General features: G+C 41.6%; 1 protein-coding gene across 4 annotated transcripts in view; it reads right to left on the bottom strand.

Moving 5' to 3' along the window:
• Nucleotides 1–3,352: 3,352 nt before the first annotated feature.
• LOC128598602 (GTPase IMAP family member 4-like) overlaps nt 3,353–21,487 on the bottom strand; it is a 105,682-nt gene continuing 87,547 nt past the window's right edge. Inside the window, exons 1-4 of one of the 4 annotated variants that reach the window (XM_053609189.1) lie at nt 10,615–10,675; nt 9,959–10,167; nt 8,264–8,335; nt 3,353–6,419 (exon numbers count right to left, since the gene is read on the bottom strand). In XM_053609189.1, the coding sequence (XP_053465164.1) occupies nt 5,500–6,419; nt 8,264–8,324 (981 nt within the window). In that variant the 5' untranslated portion in view covers nt 8,325–8,335; nt 9,959–10,167; nt 10,615–10,675 and the 3' untranslated portion in view covers nt 3,353–5,499. Of the gene's footprint in view, nt 6,420–8,263; nt 8,336–9,958; nt 10,283–10,614; nt 10,676–21,487 lie in introns of those variants that run through there. The other 3 variants (XM_053609186.1, XM_053609188.1, XM_053609185.1) reach the window with 3 other exon arrangements.

Raw genomic sequence — 21,487 nt, 5'->3', positions numbered from 1 at the left:
AACAATGCACATAAAGCAAGGCAACAGAGCCCCACACAACCAGATGAACAGAACTCCACCTTACTTATCAATTCCCTCAATCAATGTGAATGGCTTAAATTCCCTACTGAAGAGAAACAGGCTTGCTAACTGGATAAAAAAAATACTAGCCAGGTATATGTTGTCTTCAGGAAATACATCTAACCCCCAGGATAAATTAAGACTCAGGGTAAAGAGTTGGAAACAATATTTTATGCTAATGGAAACATAAAGAAAGTGGGAGTTGAAATTCTTAAAGCAGATAGAATTGATTTTAAAGCAATGAGGGTAAAGAAAGAGAAAGCTGCACACTATATAATGGTCAAGGGAGCAACCCAACAAAAAGACATTTCAACCCTATATACTTATGCACCCAACTTAAACACTCCCAGACTGATAAAACAAACCTACTTTGTCTGAACAACAAAATAAACAACACCATAATAGCCAAGGACTTCAACATTACACTGACAGGACTGGACAGATCCTCCAAGAAGAAACTAAGCAAAGAAACATTGGACTTAAATGTGCTCTAGAACAATAGGCTTAATAGACATGTACAGAACATTTCATTCCAATACCACTGAATATACACTACTCTTGTCAGCTCATGGATCATTTTCCAAGATCGATCATATCCTAGGTCAAAAATCAAGGCTCAAAAAATTTTTAAAAATGGAAATTAGACCTTGTATCTTTACAGACCACAATGGAATAAAAGTAGAATGCAATTCCAACAGAAACACTCATCCCCATGGAGACATGGGAATGAAACAACTGATTGCTGAATGATACCTGGGTGAAAGAGGAAATCATTAGATTCTTTAAACAAAATGACAATGAGGACACAGGCTATCAAAACCTGTGGGATACTTAAGAATCAGTCCTAAGAGAGAAATTTATTGCATCCAGAAATCAGAAAAACCACAAATCAACAACCTAAGTAATCCTCCCAAGAAACTGGAAAAAGAAGAGCGATCCAATCCCAAACTCAGCAGAAGAAAAGAAATAACCAAAATCAAATAATAACTGTACAAAATTGAGTACAAAAGAACCATTTAGAATACTATTGAAAAAAGTTGATTCTTTGAAAAGATAAACAAAATTGATAAGCCCTTGGCCAAATTAATCAGAAACAGAAAAGTAAAATCTCTAATAAGCTCAATCAGAAATGAAAAGGGGGAAATAGCAACAGATACAAGAGAAATACATAATATCATCACTGAATATAACAAAATTCTCTATGCCCAGAAATTTGAAAACATAAAGGAAATGGACAAATTCCTGGAGTAACACTACCTATTTAGACTCAACCAGGAAGAACTAGAGCTCTTAAACAGACCAGTATTAAGCACCACATTGAAACAACAATAAAAAGCTTCCAACAACAACAAAACAAACTCCTGGACCAGACTGTTTCACACCAGAATTCTATCAAACTTTCAAGGAAGAGCTTATACCTATATTACAGAATCAGTTCCAAAACATCAAGAAAAAGGGAACCCTCACTAATTCGTTTTACAAAGCAATTATCACCCTGATACCAAAGCCAGGAAAGGACACACACAAAAAAGAATGCTTCAGACAAATTTCATTAGTGAATATTGACATAAAAATACTCAATAAAATCTGAGCAAACAGAATTAAGTCACACATCAAAAGAAAAAAAACATCACAATCAGATGGGCTTTATCCCAGGGATACAAGGCTGTTTCAACATATGCATATCTATAAATGTAATTCACCACATAAACAGAAGTAAAAGCGAAGAACATATGATTCTCTCAATAGATACAGAAAAGGCATTTAGCAAAATTTAGTATCCTATTTTGATAAGAAAACTGGCATAGATGGAAAATTCCTTAAACCATAGAAGCCATCTATTACAAACCCACAACCAACATCATATTGTTCAGAGAAACACTGAAAGCATTCCTGCTTAGAACTGGAATCAGACAAGGAGGCTCACTGTCCCCACTACTTATTCAACAAAGTGCTGGAAGTCCTGGCCAATGCAAACAAACAAGAGAAGGATATCAAGAGCATACAAATGGGGCAGAAGAGGTTAAACTGTTGCTCTTTGCTGATGTTATGATCTTATGCTTAGAAAACCCAAAGGACTCTCGGGAGGCTGAGGCAAGAGAATCACGTAAGCCCAAGAGTTAGAGGTTGCTGTGAGCTGTGTGACACCAGGGCACTCTACCCGAGGGCGGTACAGTGAGACTCTGTCTCTACAAAAAAAAAAAAAAGAAAACCCAAAGGACTCAACCATGAGACTGCCAGAAGTGATCAAGAAATATAGCAACATCTCAGGATAGAAAATCAATGTACACAAATCAGTAGCCTCTTCGTATACACCAACAGTCAAGATTAGAATCGAATCAAAGATACCATACTCTTTATAGCAGCATCAAAGAAAATGAAATACCTTGGAATATATTTAGCTAAGATTGTGAGAGATCTCTACAGAGAAAAGAAATAGCAGAGAATTTTAACAGATGGAAGAACATATCATGCTCATGCCTTGGAAGAATCAATATTGTTAAAATGTCTATACTACTAAAGAAATCTACAGATTTAATGCAATCTCCATTAAAATTCCAGCATCATACTTTGAAGATCTTGAAAAAGTAGTAGTTCCTGAAAAGTAGTTCTTTTCATGGAACCAGAAAAAACACTGAATAGCCAACACAATTCAACAAAATAAGAACAAATCTAGAGGCATCACTTTACTAGAGTCTGGGTATACTACAAGTCTGCAGTGATCAAAACAGCATGATATTGACATGAAACAGAGACATAGATCTATGGAACAGAATAGAAAATAGAGGCAAAATAGCCCTCATATTGCCATCTGATCTTTGACAAAGCAAAAGAAAGCATACACTGGGGGAAAGAATCCCTGTGCAATAAATGGTAGTGGAAGAATTTGTTAGCCACATGTAAAAGACTGAAATTTGACCTCTCACCACTTACAAAAATTAACTCATAATGGATAAAACATTTAAATCTAAAACATTAAAATTAAAACTATAAAAATCATACAAGAACGTTTAGGGAAAAACTGTTAATCTTATTGGCCTAGGGAAAGAATTTATGAGAAAGACCCTCCTGACAATAGCAGCACCAACAAAAATAAATAAATGGGACCTGATCAAGTGAAAAAGTTTTTCCACAGCTAAGAACACAATCAGCAAAGTAAAGAGATAACCCTCAGAATTGGAGAAGATATTTGCATGCTATAAATCCAACAAAGGGCTAATAATAAGAATCTATAAAGAACTCAAGCAAATCAGCAAGAAAAGAGCAAAGAACTCCATTAAAAACTGGGCAAGAGACATGTACAGAAACTGTACACATGAAGATAAATGAATAGCCAAGAAACACATGAAAAAAATGCTCATCAAATCTAACCATCAAAGAAATGCAAATCAAAACCTCTTTGAGATATCAACTAACCCCAGCCCACATCACAAAGTCTCAAAGCAACAGATGGTGGTGTGGGTACAGAGAGAAAGAAACACTCCTGCACTGTTGGTTGGACTACAGACTAATATAGCCTCTATGGAAAGAGGTATGGATATTCATCAAAGAACTAAAAATAGATTCTGCAATCCTATTAGTAGGTATCTACCCAAAAGAAAAAAAGATATTTTACCATAAGGGTATTTGCACTTGAATGTTTATAGAAGCACAATTCACAATCACAAAGATGTGGACACACTCCAAATGCCTTTCAGCACAAGAATGAAGTAATAAATTGTGGTGTATATTTACCATGGAATACTATATTTATTCAGCTATAAATATAGTATTTATATTCAGCTATTAAGAAGATAGAGATTGCGTATCTTTTGTAACAACAGATTTAGAGAACATTGTCCTAGGCAAAGTATTATGAGAATGGAAAAACAAGAATCACATGTACTCCGTACTAAATTGAAACTAGTAGGTTAACAACTACATGCTCATATGAGAGAAAAACTCAGTTAAATTTCAACTAGGGAAGGGAAAGGGATGGACAAGTTCCCACTCAACAGGTACATTGCACAGGTATGTGGCACACTTCCTGGGTAAAAGACACAACTGTAACTCAGATTTTAACCTTACAAAAGCAAACTATATAACCTAATTGTATATAGTATATATCCTCCTATTAATCTGAATCTTAAAAAAAATGAAATGTTAAAAACCTTAAAGAAAAAAAACCTTAAAAAAAATAAAAATTTTACAGTTCTCCTTATGTTCTAAATGCTGTCTATGTTTAATTTTGTCATGCAGGCTGCTTCCAAATACTTCCACAGGAAGCCATTGACTTATATAGTCTCTAGTAACTCATTTCCACAAGCTTGTTTGATCATTTTTCCTACAAAGGTAACTATTATCTCAAGAAGAATTTATAAATATCATTAATATAGCTCTATCTCATTAATATTTTGAAAAATAGAAATCCCCTATGTATCTTTATCTGACTGAGCACTTCAATGCTTGTGGAAACAATACAGACTTTATTTTTCCCCCGTGTTCACTTTTTAAAATTATTACATAATTATATTATATAATATAATTTCCTTATAGAGTAGAAGTGGTATTTTCCAGGAAAAAACAGATTTCAATTTTGCACAAATTTTTTTTATAATAGAAAATTTTTTTTATAATAACAATAAACAAACATTCGGCTGGGCAAGGCAGAAGTGTGCAGATAAGCTGCCAAGCAATCAGTGCTCAAAGTGAGAGAGGTGGGATCACAACCATAGGTTTGTCTAGCAAGAAAAGGAAAAAACTAGTCAGTTATCAAATTGGTTAAATTGAAGTTGGTCAAAGAGTTTCTGCAGATACACCCAAATATACCAAACATTATTCTTTTATATGTTGACTTGCTCTTTCACCTTTCTGGTATTTGGGGATTCCTAGTTAGTTGAGTTTGGAGAGATCTGTTTTCCAGACAAGTCTTTGTTCTTCAATGAGCAGATAGCAAGGAACAATTTGAGAGTCCTTATATGAAAATGTAATTAAACAAATCGACATTTATCTAGAAATAATCTTACAACCATTTCCATCTATGGGTTAACCTAATGCAAATAATTGATCTCTCTAATAATAGGGTCCTGAAGGCAAATATAAGTAGCAGCTACAAGGAGAGAGAATCTGCCAAACCAGAAAGAATCTAGGAGAGAAACATTTGCCAAGGAAAAAAGTTGCAGCACGCGATCATCTTCTTTAGTCTTTTGCCTTCCTTTTCTCTGTGAATCTGAGTTAGAAATCACAATGTAGTGAGCACCAACATGTAGTACTTTGCAGGTTGAGAAATTGAGAATTGGTCCCTTTCCTGTGAAGTCAATCAAACGTCTACCAATTTCCAGTGGTGAAGTTTATTACACTCCTTAGTCCTGGTGACAGAAAGACAGAGCACCCTGAGTTTGATAAACCAGTAGAATGGGGGAAGGTTGCCAGAGAATATGCAGAAAATACAAATTTTTATTAAATTTTATCTCCCTTAAACAAACGTGCACAAACAGAGGAAGCAATCTCCAACACTTTCAAGATTATTTCAACTATCTGACTCTGACTTTCAACCTCCCTTCTAGCATCTTGCTGCTTTGCAGAATAGAGAGCCTCCCTTTCTGCTAATTCCTTCTCCATTTGTGCCTTTCTCTTCTCCTGCTCCAGTTTATCTTCCAGGTTTCTGATTTTTTCTTCATATTCCTCTCTGATACGGGCTTTCTCCTTCTCCAACTCTGCTCTGTAATATTGTTGCAGCACCTGGGTTTGTTTCTGAATCTCCTGCTCAGCCCTTTCATACACCTTATTAGTGTAACATCCTCCCTCATTCTCCCTCACGATGCGCTCAACCAGGGTCAGCAACTCCTTCCTCTGGGCCTCCTGCTCACCACCTGTTGCCCTATTGTTGAACACACAGTAGCGATCACCAAATTTGTCCATCAACTCTTTCATGTGCTTTGGAGCTTCCCTTAGGTAATCATGGAAACTGATATCCTCCAAGTCATCTTTCCGGGTGAATAAGAGAATCATGAATTTTCTAGCCCTGTCTCCAAACATCTTCAGGATCTTCTCTGTGGCCTCACACTCTTCCTCAGTATAACGACCCAGTGGAACTACCAGGAGCAGAGCATGAGGCCCTGGGGAGGTCAGAACCATGCAGTGAGCAATCTCCTTGCATGTGTCATCATCTGGCACCTCGGTGTCAAAAATGCCAGGTGTGTCAACCACGACGAGTTCTGTTTGCTCCCACATCCTGCTCCCTTTCTTACAGGTCTTCGTAATGGATTTTGATGCTATGCGAGAATCAAAAACCTTCTCTCCAAGGATGCTGTTCCCTGTTGCACTTTTTCCTGCTCCAGTTTTACCCACTAAGATAATTCTCAGTTGGCTTCTGGCCCCTGGAACATCAAGGAAACAAAAGCCACACTGTCAGAATCTACCTGCAACACTTTCCACTGTACAGCCCTCATGCCCCAGGCCTTGTCTGTTGCAAGCTGTGGGCTTCTCCCTGGTGCTGCTGCACTCTAAGGAGTCTGCAGAAAGTCCTCTGCACTTGATGCTCACAGTGAAATGCCTGAGAAACCAGCCCTGACCTTCACCTCCTATCTTCAAGACCCCCTGAACTTCTTACTCTAATCTCTTCTAGCTATGTAGTCCACACCAGAGGAAAGAAAATGGCTTCAAAAGATAGCTGCTGATAGCTGCTCCTAATAAGGTGCAGGAAGCAACACAAGACATTGGGGCATCTGCAGTGGAGATTTATATTTCTAATTTGTACTGAAAATGGAACATTTCCTCTTCCTATTAAGAAGTCATGGAGTCGAGTTATACAGCCCACAATTATCATTAAGACTAAATTACCCACATTTAGTAATCAGGATTTGGGGATAAAAGAAGTATATTCCCAGGCGGTGCCTATGGCTCAAAGGAGCAGGGCACCTGCCCCATATACTGAAGCTGGCGGGTTCAAACCTGGCCCTGGCCAATAACTACAAAGAAGAAGAAGAAGTATATTCCCAAAAGTTGTATGGCTGAGATTGTCAAAGGAAAAAAATATGGACTTGTCTTTACATTATTGTGCAGATAGCATCACAGTGGGAAAGGACATCCTAAGGATATCGTCAGCCTTAGGGAGGGGGTGTGGGAAAGGCATGGGAGGCAAAATGAAAAGGTGCCAAGAGCCAGTTCCAGCTCTGCAGCAGTTTCCTTATGTTGATGGTGTACGGATGACAGTCCCTGGAGGAGACTGCAGATGTAGCCACAAATTATTCTCATTCCTGTACACATGCCTCTTGTGGATTTCCAGTTCCTCTCATTAGGACACTGTCTGTCTTTTCAACCCTTGACTGTGGGTTGGCCGTATGACTTGTTCTGAACAATAGGACAGTAGTAAGCATGACGCAGGCAGAGGCTCAAAAGCACCGTGCACTGTGGCTTCCCTTCTTTCTGCTCTTCCTGCACTGCCTGAGAAAGGAGCCTGGAACTAGCCCACTTAGTGATGATTTCTACCACCCTGGCTTGTCTAAGAGCCTGCTCACCCCAGACTTGTCTGTGAGGCCATCAAAGGCCATCCAGTGCACGCTGACCACAGAAGCACAGGTGAGTGCCTGAGATGAGCCAAGCTGGTCCAGACCCAAGAACTACCCAGCTGACCCAGTGACTAAATGTTTGATGTTTCAAGTTGTTAAATTGTGGGATAGTTTGGAAAACCAACAAACGCTCAACTGACATGATCCATTTCCATGGCTAAGGCAGAGAAGGAAAGGCCATGTGATTGATACACCAAGCAAGTCAGCCTGTTGGATTTGTTGGTTGTACTGAGATCACCAGGGGCCACAAAATTGGGTATGTGGATGAGGGATCAATAACTCCCTCATTCCTTCTTCTGAATCCTCCCCCAGGCCGAGGACAGGGGCGAAATGCAATCAGGAAAGCTCCAACCAGCTGTTCTTATGTGTCCATCTTGTAGGAAATAGGAGGGAAAAATCTGCCAAGCTCTGGATGGAGCAGAAGATATTTTAATCTCTCTTCACAACTTAGCTGCTGTGGCCACATCATGAGGAGATATTGCAAAAGGTCCAAAGAAATAAAAGAGCAGGGTAAATGAAGATAAAAAGAGAAAGGAGTTTGTAAAAGGTTTTCTCTTGCTCAGATTGGGACAGCTGGCATGGCGGGAGGACTCCCCAGCTCTGTTCTTCTCCCTGCAGCCCAGCCCAGCTGGGAGCCCCAGGTATTCCCTCACCATAGCTTGTCTTTGGGTGGCCACAGCTGGAACTCACACCATGGTATGGGGCTGCCATCATGGGTTGAAGTCCTGTAGATCAAGAAACATAATCATGTCATTTTAGGAAAATGGCCAGTGCCTGGATCCCTGACTGCTTCACTTTGATTTCTCCCATTTCCCAAAATTCTCTTCAACTATCCATTTTCAGATTGGTCATTTTTCATACAGAACCATAAGTGCTTCTAGCACCTCCGCAGCACGAGGTCTGTCTCCTTCATCCCTCTCCAGCCAGGGATTCATTACGCTGATGCCTTTTATATGTAGTCTGTAGCCTGAACCCTCTTCATGCTCCATACTTTTATATCCCACTCACCTCCATCAGGCGAATTCCCAGGCACTCACCCAGAACCTGCCCGCAGCTGAGCCCTGGACCCTCCCAGCCTGCTCTGCCTCCTCATTCCACTCAGCCTGTGGCTCCTGCAGAACCCTCAGGTCGCTGTCAACTCTCTTTTCCTCACTCCTTTGTCATCCCATCACCACATCCTATTAATTATACTTTAAAAAAACTCAGAGGGACCTATTTCTCTCCAACTTTGTGCTAACACAGTCCACTGTTATTGGTTTGCAATGTAATAGGCCCCTAACTGAATATCTCCCCTTCAATCCCTCCTCTGTTCTGCAGTCAGATGTTCATTTAACAGCAATTTGTTGTTCTTTTTCTTGTTTAAATCCCCTAGTGGCTTATTACTGGTTTTTGAAAGTAGTTTAAATCCTGGAAAATGGTCCCTGAGACGCTATGTTATCAATTGCCTCCTCCCTCAGAAGGCTTGAGCCATTTTCTCCTCGGAATCCACTACGCCCCTTCCACCTTTGAGACCTTCATAGATGCTTCCCTCTGCCTAGAGCTCTCCATCTCCAGTCCAGTGCCCAGCTCACTCCTGCTTGGCTTGCAGGCCTTGGCTTTCCAGAGAGGTCTCCTGCAGCCTCTCCCCGAACACCACCAACACAACCTACCCCTATTTGGTGTGGCCCACCAATACGTGCTTTCATTGTGCCCCAGGGTTCACTTTGTAGTGACCACAACAGGAAGTTATGTGCCTGACTTTTACCATCTTCAGTAAAAGGGGAAGACCACAGGTGTCTAACATTTCCCTTTATTCCCTGGGAAAAAGCACAATACTGGACAATAAGTAGTGCTCAATAAATATTTGTCAGATAAATGAATTGATAATCTCCCCACTTATCTTTCTCTAATTCATCACTGTTCAGCCCACATGTAATCTGTGAAAATGACAATCCTGTCCTTGTATATTGATACTTAGTCTCATAGAAACATGGCATTAATGTTGTTAAAGTTTTCTTTCACCGCTACCTACACACGTTTTCCAGTGGGGAAAGACATTTGAGGAATTCTGATTGGAGCAGATTTTGATAAAGACAGACAGAACATGGCAGCTGTTAATGACAGAGTCACTAGATAGAAAGCCATCAAATACAAATACGAAACATTGTCAAAACCCAGACACTTCTTCAGAAAGAAGGGTTATTTCGTTACTGTTTAGAGAGTAGTGAACAACTTCTCATAAACAGAAAAGAGAAATCTTAGAAATTAAAAATACCAGCTTTGGTGATTGGTGTCAGGAAAGGAGATAGAATAGCAGCAACAAGAAAACAGAGGGCTCTAGGTGTTTGTTAGAGTCCTGCTTCCAGCACATGGGCTCTTTAATGCTGCTCTCTCTGTTGATGCTGAGTCAGATGCAAAACCAGAGACTGATTCAATAGATGCTGATCTCAGAGGGCTGAGTTCTGCACCCTCTGCCTAAAGAACAAGCCTCCAACAGTCCCAAGAATCTTCTGAACTGTAGACAGTCACATGGGTGGCATCTCCTTCCTCCTGCCCTCTCCGGAGAATTCAAGTTGTACTGTTGTTTAGGAGACGGTTTCCTTAGTGATAAAACCTCAGACCATAAACCCTCCAGTCCTGACTTAAAGGCAGGTTTTGGTCCATACAAGCCACATGCTGAGCTGAGATCCCTACACAGTCCAATATTCTTTTCCCCACCAGCTCCCCAGTTGCCCACTCAACTCTATTACTGAGAGAATCAAAATTTGCTTATAAATTTTATAACCAGTGAAATGAACGCTTTATTTGTAAAAACAAGTATCCTCTGAGCAGCAACCCCTGGAAGAAGCATTAATTTGTAATCTTCATCTTGAAAACAGATTTCTTCGTAAATTGACAAAAATAGGAAATAGGAAATAGCAAGAAATCTACAGAGCAAGTTTACCAGAAGGTTTAGGATGCACACCCAGGTGAGAGGCCCTTTCTGTCTAAATCACCCCACACACATGTACACCTATTGCCTTACCTGAAAGATGTGGGTCCTGCACCCTTCTCTGATTTTGCTGGGAATGCAGCAGGATACTGACAAAGAGGAGCAGAGAGGAAGTGAGGGGAGGAGCTGTCCAAACAGGCTTGTGCAGGACCTGCCCTCCTTGTCATTCAGCGGTGTTGCCCAATCTGGAGACCAGCAAGCACACGTGGCTATTGAGTACTTGCCATGGGACAAGTGGGACTGTAGCACTGAATTTTTCATTTAATTTTATTTGAATTTATCTGAAGTTAAAGTTAAATAGCTACCTGTGCCTAGTGGCTACCACACCAAATCTCACAAAAACTCTGCATGGGTCACACTGTGACATTAGAGAAGAAACTTTTGAGTCAGAAACAAAGAGAGCCCAGCTAGTCTGAAGATCCTTGGGCCCCTGGACCCCTGGTCAGCATCACAAGTCTCCCAGGCAACATTTGCTCCTGGTGACTTAGACCTGTGTCAATGGAGGTAGCTACTTCTTCTCCTTATACTGGTGATGTGGGACACAGAGAGTGCAATTTCTGTGGTGTGTCCACTGAGTCATCTGTTAGAAGCAAGAAGGTAAAGGACATTGATTTGAATGACTAGGATGGGCCCAAAGACACTTTGTGAACTGATTCCAGAACCACTGAAATAGTCCAGCCACTGGTATCTGACACTATCTGTCATTAAAATGGAAACTATGAGATATTGTAAAGGGGGTCCTTGTTCTTCTTTATACCCATTACTCTTCCATTATAAAAGGGGTCACAATTTATCATTATACCCCTTTACTTAGAATTGCATAGTACTTTAGTATTATGGAAATTACTGTGTTTTTTTTTCCAAGAAGACTGATTAGAAGCATTCCTCATCCACTCAGAGAACTCAAAACAGTGCACAATTAAACAATTGACTGCATCATTCAAGAGGCAACACAGGTGCTCAACGGAAAAACAGAAGAAAACTCTAAATTCTGGGAAGGAGGAGGCAAACAGGCAGTCTTCAAAGCAGTATCAACCAAAAATGTGACGTGAATTCCTGTTACAGGAGAGAGTGAATGAGTGTCTTTCTGTGGTTCACTTCCCCCCTGGGAAATCACTCTATCCAGGCCAAGGGAGACCAGCTTTATTTTCCCAATCCCTCAATCTAACTTAGGGAGCAACTGGGGGACTATGAGAAGGACCTGCTCCAAAAGTGTCCCGCACATGCCCCTAATCTACCTCACTACAGTAAGATGACATTCCTGACCCTAGATCTTAACAAGCGGTGCCTGGTCCTCAGATCTAGCAACAGCACCAATCTGTGGTATTAGAGAAACTTGGACTGGGGTGTGGAGAACAGAGGCTTAGGTGGGAGAGGGGATCCCACAACCAGGACTGAGAAACTAGCATAGTGTGGGCTCCAGCTGCTGGTGCTAGGACCTGGCCACCACTGTAGGAGCTGAACAGAACAATTGCTGTGTACGTTTGGTATTAAGGCAGGCAGTATCTTCCATGGCCTGCAGCTATGTGTGGACTAAATGCTGTCTTCCTTATCTGACAGATTAGCAGATTAGTTTGATCTGCTGCCAGTTAGGAAAAGGAAACCAAGCCTTGCAGGACTACAATTACTGCTGTGTGTCCTCTGAGAGTCATCTGCTAGAAGCAAAAGCAGGTAAAGGACACTGATTTGAATGACTAGGATGAGCCTACTTCCTATTTGTGGTCGATCCTGCCTTGAAGGCTGACTGTTTGCCTCCTCCTTCCCAGATACTCCTGCTGCCCAAAGCTGTGACTCCTAGGACAACTCCTCCCACCCCATGCTAAAATTTCAATGCAGCTTTGGTCACTACTCACCCAGACATTTAGCCAAGGGCCTGAGGACTATCCTACTCTCCCCATAAACACTAGCAGGGGCTGAATGTAAGCTTGCTTTGCCCACCTGTGCCAGATTCACCCTACCCCTGAGACAGAGCATAGAATCCAGGCTCCCATGAGTTTCATAACCCAATCCACCTCCTGGGCTACCTGAGCACTTCTCTGGGAGGAGAGCGACTGCGCATAAATCCTACTGCTACCAACATAGTGGACTCTTACAAGCAAGCTCCATCTGCTGGCCTGAAGGCAGCCCACACAGCCCATTGCAATAATTCCTAACACAAGAGCACAGTACTCATGAACACAAGAACTTCTTACAACCTTTGCTAACCCCATCACCCCCTACCACCTCTCCTAGCAGGAGGTCATGAGCTCACTCACCCACCTGGTATGCTGCTACTAGAACTGACATTTGGGCCACCTAGAGGCCCAAGAGTTGACCTACTACAATCTAATGACACAGGTGCCAGCATACACTACACCAGTCAGAAGGCTAGACATGCTGAACCCACTACCAATACCACTGAAATCTGAAGCAAAAAGCTATCAGGCATCTAAACCCTAGCACAACTCCACCATAGCCACCACCAAAAAATTCATCCTAACATACAGAGAAATTCACATATACAGCCAAGGAAATCAAAGACATTCTTTGCCACCCAAAAGTAAAGCAAAATAGACCTACCCAACAAACATCATAGTCATATCTTCCAGAAAATAATGTCCCCCTACAGTGAAAGTAAATTCAAATATGAGAAGAAAATGACTGGTATTCTCAATGCACAAAAATCAATGTAAAGATACAAGAAGCATTAAAAAGTGAGGTTCTATGAAACACTTAGAAGAACACAATAATTCTCCAGCAATAGGTACTAGTAAAAAAGAAATCCTTGAAATATCAAATAAAGGATTAAAAACACTGATTTTTTAAAAGCTCAATGAGGACTCAGCACCTGTGGCTCAAACAGCTAAGGCGCAAGCCACATACACCTGAGTTGGGGGTGGGGTTCAAGTAATTAAGAAATTTTAAGTAATTAAAATTAATTAAGTAATTCAAGAAATTTAGCAAGTAACCTACCAGATTAGAGAAGGTTAAAGAAGGCACATCAACCCTGCTGAGGCAAGCTGCAACCCCAAGGAAACAAACAAAAGGTACAAAACCATCACCAAGTGGACAGGAGTCCCCTCCCCCATACGAACGGCTCAGAGTACCCCATAAACAAATGAGCAGAGTTCAAAAGTCCTCCCATTTTATCCCAGGGGAGAGACCCTCTAAAAACTGGACCTACTTCCCCTACTAGGGTGCCATGGCACTCTCCTGCCAGGCATAAAACTGTATAAAACTGTACATATTCTCTACCTGCAATTCTGAGCTCCCAGCACTCCCCTCCACTCTCACTCTGAGGTCTGGAAGCCTGTCCCTCAGGAGTCCAGATTCTTGGATATTTTCACAAGAGGTGTAGACAGGGCATGGACTGCTGCTGGTCAGTGCTGATTCTGCGGCACAGGAGTGAGAAGAGGATGGTCAGCTGAGAGGGAACCACACAGGAGCGGCAGTGCACAGAGCAGCAGCCATTTTTTGGCAACAATAGGGTTCACCCCTGGATATTCTGGAGTCACACACCCTGTCTCTGAGCAACCAGAGGAGGCCGGGCATCTTCTCCAGTGGCAGCCACTAGCAGAAAAGATCTGGGACAGAAACACAGGCCCTGTGAGTAAAGGGTTCACCTGAGGTGGTACCAGCCTGGGTGGAGCATGGGGACTAGAAAACGCAAGTGCAGAGCTGGCAGATTCCCAGGGAAGAGCTGACACAGCACACTGCTTTACTGAGCCTAAGATGCACCCAGCCCTCAGGGGATCATTAGCTCAGACAAAGGAAGGCAGGAGGTTAGAACTGATAGCTAACTGTGCTGCAAATACAAAAAACTATAGCTGAGAACTGGCAGCAGCACAGACAGAGCCTGAGGCGCAGGTACTGTGAACTCAAAAGAGCTTCTATTCTGCGGGGAATTTAGCCGGGACAGAAACAAATTTGGCAAAGTTGTTCTGTTCTGTCAGTAACATCAATCAGGGGCAGGGCTAGAACTGAGTGAACAGCCCCAGCCTCCATTAAGCACCCGAGGTTGTCAGGCCTCACCTCCCCCTGCCGGATGGTGGCAGGGAGCAGAGGCCTGGCTGAGGAAACATAGATCTCCCTGTGATTCAGGCAAGTGCAAACCCCTGGAGTATCTGCTCATTGGAGGCAACTGGGTCACACCCCTGCAGGGTTATCAGTGACTGGGTGCGACAGAGGTGTAAGGTGGGGAAGGAGGCATCAACCTTCCCAGACTAATCTATTTGCTGGGTGGGTCTTCCTGACTTCACGAAGCACTGGAGCAAATCATATATGAGTTGTCAGCAGACCCCTGTGATCTAGTTGCCAGAGACCTTTGATACTCTTCCACCTGAGACAGGTGCTGACTGAGACAATTGATTTGGACCTTTTCAACTGAGCCAATCGCCCAAGGACTATCCAAGTGGTGCCCTGGTGTGTGGTTGTGGGAAGGTTTGATTTTCCTTTTCCAATTGTTGCCTGTGGGGGGCAGGGTGACTTAATTGCTGGTATTTCTCCATAGCTGAGACTTAAACCCAGAATAACTGTTTCACTAGGGTTGGACAGAGACCAGCTGAAAACAAGACATAGCCATTTAACTCCACCACACCAAGCAGGTTCCCAGTTTCTCAGGCCATAGCACTGCATGGATCCTTGGAAAAGAGTAACGATTTCACTAGCGTTGGACAGAGACCAGCTGAAAACAAGACAGAGCCACTTAACTCCACCACACCAAGCAGGTCCCCAATTTCTCAGGCCGTAGCACTGCATGGGTCCTTGGCAAAGCTCCAGGGGAAAAGGTACAGACAACAGTCCCAGCTTTTGGGCAAAGGGCTGGTTAATCACTACTCCTGGAGACCTGAACCCAACTTTTCTTTATCCACTCATCTAATCAAATGGTGTAAAATAATCATTGTGCGGAATCAGCACAAAAACTCTGGTAACATGAATACCCAGAGTACATCCACACACCCCAAGCAAGGAAAGATATAGCAGACGTCACTGAAGACCCCATTCATAAACAGATGGCCGAGATGTCAGAAATCGAATTCAGAATTTGGATTGCAAACAAGATTAATAGAATGGAGGAAAATTTGGAATTAGAAATTCAAGGAGCAATTCAAAAGTTGTCTCAAGAATTCAACAAATTTGGGGGGCAGAGACAAGATGGCTGACTGAAGCTGGCTTTCCACAGAGGCTCTGGTCCAGAAGGAGAGTTAAAGGACAGAAATTTAGCAAGTAAACTACCGGATTAGAGCTGTGCTAAGAGAGAAGGTTGAAGAACGCACATAAACCCTGCTGAGGCAAACTGCGACCCCAAGGATACAAACAAAAGGTACAAAATCCATCACCAAGTGGACGGGAGTCCCCTACCTCATAAGAATGGCTCGGAGTACCCCATAAACAAACAAGCAGAGTTCAGAAGTCCTCTCATTATACTCCATGGGAGAGACACTCTAAAAACTGGACCTAATTCCCCTACTAAGGTGCCATGGTGCTCTCCTGCATGCATAAAATGGTGTAAAACTGTATATATTCTCTAACTTCAATTTGGAGCTCCCAGCACTTCCCTACAATCTCACTCTGAGGTCTGGAAGACTGTCCCCCAGGAGTCCAGACTCTTGGGTGATTTCTTGAGGGGAGTGGACAGGGCCTGGAATCCAGCTGGTCAGTGCTTATTCGGCAGCACAGGAGTGAGGAAAGGATGGTCAATGGAGAAAGAACCACTCCAGAGCAGCGGTGCCCTGAGGTGCAAAGCAGCAGCTGTTTTTTGGCAACAATATGGCTCACCCCTGGATATTCTAGAGTCAAACCACCTGTCTCTCTGGGAAACCAGAGGAGGCCAGGCATCTTTTCAGGTACAAGCACCAGTGGAACTAATCTGGAATGGAAACGCAGGCCCCATGAGTAAAGGGTTTGCCTGAGGTGGTACCGGCCTGGGGGGAGCGTGGGGACTAAAAAACACACACACAGTGCTGGCTGACTCCCAGGGTGGGGCTGACCCAAAGGAACGCTTTACTGAGACCAAGACACACCAGGCCCAGGGGATCATCTGCCTAGACAAAGAAGGGCAAGAGGCTACAACTGACAGCTAACTGTGCTGCAAATACAAACTACCAGGCAGCAGAAAAGACAGGGCCTGAGGTGCAGGTTTGGTGAACTCAACACAGCTTCACTTCTGCAGGGGAATTTAGTCGGGACAGAAACAAATTCCGCAAAGTTATTCTCTTCTGTCAGTAACATCAATCAGGGGCAGGGCTGGAACTGAGTGAACAGACCCAGGCTCCATCTGGCACCCAGGGTTGTCAGACCTCACCTCCCCCTGCCGGATAGAGGCAGAGAGCAGCAGCCTGGCTGAGGAGACATAGATTTCCTTGTGATTCAGGCAGGTGCAAACCCCTGGAGAATCTGTTCATTGGAGGCAACTGGGTCACAGCCCTGCAGAGTTATCAGTGACTGGGTGCGACAGAGGTGTAAGGTGGGGAAGGAGGCATCAACCTTCCCAGACTAATCTATTTGCTGGGTGGGTCTTCCTGACTTCACGAAGCACTGGAGCAAATCATATATGAGTTGTCAGCAGACCCCTGTGATCTAGTTGCCAGAGACCTTTGAAACTCTTCCACCTGAGACAGGTGCTGACTGAGACAATTGATTTGGACCTTTTCAACTGAGCCAATCGCCCAAGGACTATCCAAGTGGTGCCCTGGGTGTGTGGTTGTAGGAAGGTTTGATTTTCCTTTTCCAATTGTTGCCTGTGGGGGGCAGGGTGACTTAATTGCTGATATTTCTCCACAGCTGAGACTTAAACCCAGAATAACTGTTTCACTAGGGTTGGACAAAGACCAGCTAAAACAAGACAGAGCCTCTTAGCCCCACCACAACAAACAGGTCCCCAGTTTTTCAGACCATAGCACTGAATGGGTCCTCGGCAAAGCTCCAGGGGAAAAGTCAAACGGTTTAAAATAATCATGGGGGGCAGAATCAGCAGAAAACTCTGGTAACATGAATAACCAGAGTAGATCAACCTCCCCAAGGAAAAACACGCAGATGTAACTGAAGATCCCATTCATAAACAGATGGCTGAGATGTCAGAAATCGAATTCAGAATTTGGATTGCAAACAAGATTAATAGAATGGAGGAAAATTTGGAATTAGAAATTTGAGGAGCAATTTAAAAGTTGGAATTAGAAATTTGAGGAGGAATTCAAAAGTTGTCTCAAGAATTCAACGAATTTAAAGACAAAACCACCAAAAATTATGACACATTGAAGCAAGAATTTGCAGTCCTCAAAGATCTGAAAAGTACAGTAGAATCCATCAGTAACAGAGTGGAGCAACCAGAAGAAAGAATTTCTGACATCGAAGACAAAGCCTTTGAACACCCCCAAACTCTCAAAGAGGAAGAGAAATAGCAAAAATGGATCATTCCCTCAGAGAGCTCTGGGATAATTTGAAGAAAACTAATATTCACCTCATAGACATCCCTGAAGGCAACAAAGTGGCTTCACAAAGCACTGAAGCTCTTCTTCTTGAAATTATGAAAGAAAATTTTCCAGACATGCCAAGAGATTCTGAAATTCAGATAGCAGACAGCTTCAGAACCCCAGTACAACTCAACCCAAACAAGATATCCCCCAGGCACATCATAATTAACTTCACTAAAGTTAATATGAAGGAGAAAATTCTGAAAACAGCCAGATGTAAGAAAACCATAACCTACAAAGGGAAGAATTAGAATGAATGCAGATCTCTCTGCTGAAAACTTTCAAGCTAGAAGAGGGTGGTCATCAACTTTTAATGTCCCAAAACAAAATAACTTTCAACACAGGATCCTGTATCCAGCTAAACTGAGTTTCATTTATGATGGAGAAATTAAATACTTTAATGACATTCACATGTTGAAGAAATTTGCCATAACCAAACCAGCTCTTCAGGATATTCTCAGACCTATCCTCCGTAAAGACCAGCCCAATCCTCTACCAAAAAAGTAAACTCACTCAGAAACTTTTCATCAAACTCCAACTTCCACACTGGTGAAAGGATTAAAAAATGTCCACTGGACTTTTTAAAAACTCGATACCAAAATTTTACCAGACTTATCAATATTCTCCATTAATGTGAATGGCTAAAACTGTCCTCTAAAGAGGCACAGGTTGGCTGACTGGATTAAAAAACTCAGGCCAGATATTTGCCACGTACAAGAATCATGGCTTACCTTAAAAGATAAATATAGACTCAGGGTGAAAGGATGGTAGTCCACATTTCAGTCAAATGGAAATCAGGAAAAAAACAAGGGTTGCAATTCTATTTGCAGATACACTAGACTTTAAACCAACAAAAGTAAGGAAGAATAAGAAAGGTCATTTCATATTTGCTAAGGGTAATACTCAATATGATGAGATTTCAATTATTAATATTTATGCACCCAATGAAAATGCACCTCTACGTATAAGAGACACTCTAACAGACATGAGCAACTTGATTTCCTCCAGCTCCATAATAGTCGGAGATTTTGACACTCCTTTGGCAGTGTTGGATAGATCCTCTAATAAGAAGCTAAGCAAAGAAATTTTAGATTTAAACCTAATCATCCAACATTTGGATTTAGCAGACATCTACAGAACATTTCATCCCAACCAAACTGAATACACATTCTTCTCATCACTACACGGAACATACTCCCAGAGTATCGATCACATCTTAGGTCACAAGTCTAAACTCAGTAAATCTAAAGGAATAGAAATTATTCCTTGCATCTTCTTGGACCACCATGGAATAAAAGTTGAACTCAGTAACAACAGGAATCTGCATACTCATACAAAAACATGGAAGTTATATAACCCTGTGCTGAATGATAGCTGGGTCATAGATGAGATTAACAAGGAAATTGCCAAATTTTTGGAACAAAATGACAATAAAGACACGAATTATCAGAACCTCTGGGATACCGCAAAGGCAGTCCTAAGAGGGAAATTTATAGCACTGCAAGCCTTCCTCAAGAGAACAAAAAGAGAGGAAGTTAACAACCTAACGCAACATCTCAAGCAACTGAAAAATGAAGAACATTCCAATGCCAAACCCAGTAGAAGAAAAGAAATAACCAAAATTAGAGCAGAATTAAAGGAAATTGAAAACAAAAAGGATTATACAACAGATCAATAAATCACGAAGTTGGATTTTGTGGCTAACTTAACCAGAAAAAAAAGAGTAAAATCTCTAATTTCATCAATCAGAAATGAAAATGACAAAATAACAACAGACTCCACAGAAATTTTAAAAATCCTTAATGAATATTACAAGAAACATTATTCTCAGAAATATGAAAATCTGAAGGAAATGGATCAATACTTGGAAGCACATCACCTTCCAAGACTTAGCCAGAATCAAGTGGAAATGTTGAACGGCCCTATGTCAAGTTCTGAATTAGTATCAACCATACAAATTATCTCCCTAAAAAGAAAAGCTCAGGACCAGATGGCTTCACATCAGGATTCTACCAAACCTTCAAAGAGAAACTAGTACGTATGTCACTCAACCTGTTCCAAAATATAGAAAAAGAAGGAAGATTACCCAACACGTTCTGTGAAGCAAACATCACTCTGATCCCCAAACGAGGAAAAGACCCAACAATAAAAGAAAAGTATAGACCAATGTCACTAATAAATATAGAATCAAAAATATTCTACAAGATCCTAACAAACAGAATCCAGCAACTCATGAAATAAATTATACATAATGACCAACTTGGTTTTATCCCAGGGTCTCAAGGCTGGTTCAATATACATAAATCTATAAATATAATTAAGCACATAAACAAATTAAAAAACAAAGACCATCTGATTCTCTCAATTGATGCAGAAAAAGGTTTTGATAATATCCAGCTTCCCTTCATGATCACAACACTTAAGAAGATTGGTATAGAAGGGACATTTCTTAAACTGATAGATGCCGTCTATAGCAAACCCACGGCCAATATTGTATTGAATGGAGTTAAATTGAAATCATTTCCACTCAGATCAGGAACCCGGCAAGGTTACCCATTGTCTCCACTGCTCTTTAACACTGTAATGGAAGTTTTAGCCATCAAAATGAGGGAAGAAAAGGCAATCAAGGGTATTCATATAAGATCAGAAGAGATCAAACTTTCAGTCTTGGCAGATGACATGATTGTATATCTGGAAACTCCAGGGATTCTACTAAAAAACTCTTAGAAGTGATCAAGGAATTCAGCAGTGTCTCAGGTTACAAAATCAACATCTTTAAATCAGTAGCCTTTATGTATGTTCAACAATAGTCAAGCTGAAAAAACAGTCAAGGACTCCATTCTGTTCTCAGTAGTGCCAAAGAAGATGAAATATTTGGGAGTTTATCTAACAAAGTACATGACAGATCTCTATAAAGAAAACTATGAAACTCTAAGAAAAGAAATAGCTGAAAATGTTAACAAATGGAAAAACATACCATGCTCATGGCTGGGAAGAATCAACATTGTTAAAATGTCCATACTACCCAAAGCAATATACTTTTTTTTTTTTTCAGTGTAATCACAGGGGTTCTTCCCGCCCCCCCCCTTTGTTCTTTTTTTATTGTTGGGGATTCATTTTGGGTACAATAAGCCAGGTTACACTGATTGCAATTGTTAGGTAAAGTCCCTCTTGCAATCATGTCTTGCACCCATAAAGTGTAACACACACCAAGGCCCCACCCCCCTCCCTCCATCCCTCTTTCTGCAATATACATTTTTAATGCAATCCCTATTAAAGCTCCATTATCATACTTTAAAGATCTTGAAAGAATAATACTTTTTTATATGTAATCAGAAAAAACCTTAAATAGCGAAGACATTACTCACAAATAAAAACAAAGCAGGAGGAATCACGCAATCTGAACTCAGACTATGCTATAAATTGATAGTGATCAAAACAGCATGGTACTGGAA

The sequence above is a fragment of the Nycticebus coucang genome, chromosome 11, assembly GCF_027406575.1.
Source record: "Nycticebus coucang isolate mNycCou1 chromosome 11, mNycCou1.pri, whole genome shotgun sequence".
NCBI lineage: Eukaryota > Metazoa > Chordata > Mammalia > Primates > Lorisidae > Nycticebus > Nycticebus coucang.
Note: the sequence above shows the minus strand (reverse complement) of the source record. Positions and strands in the feature narration are given on the sequence as shown.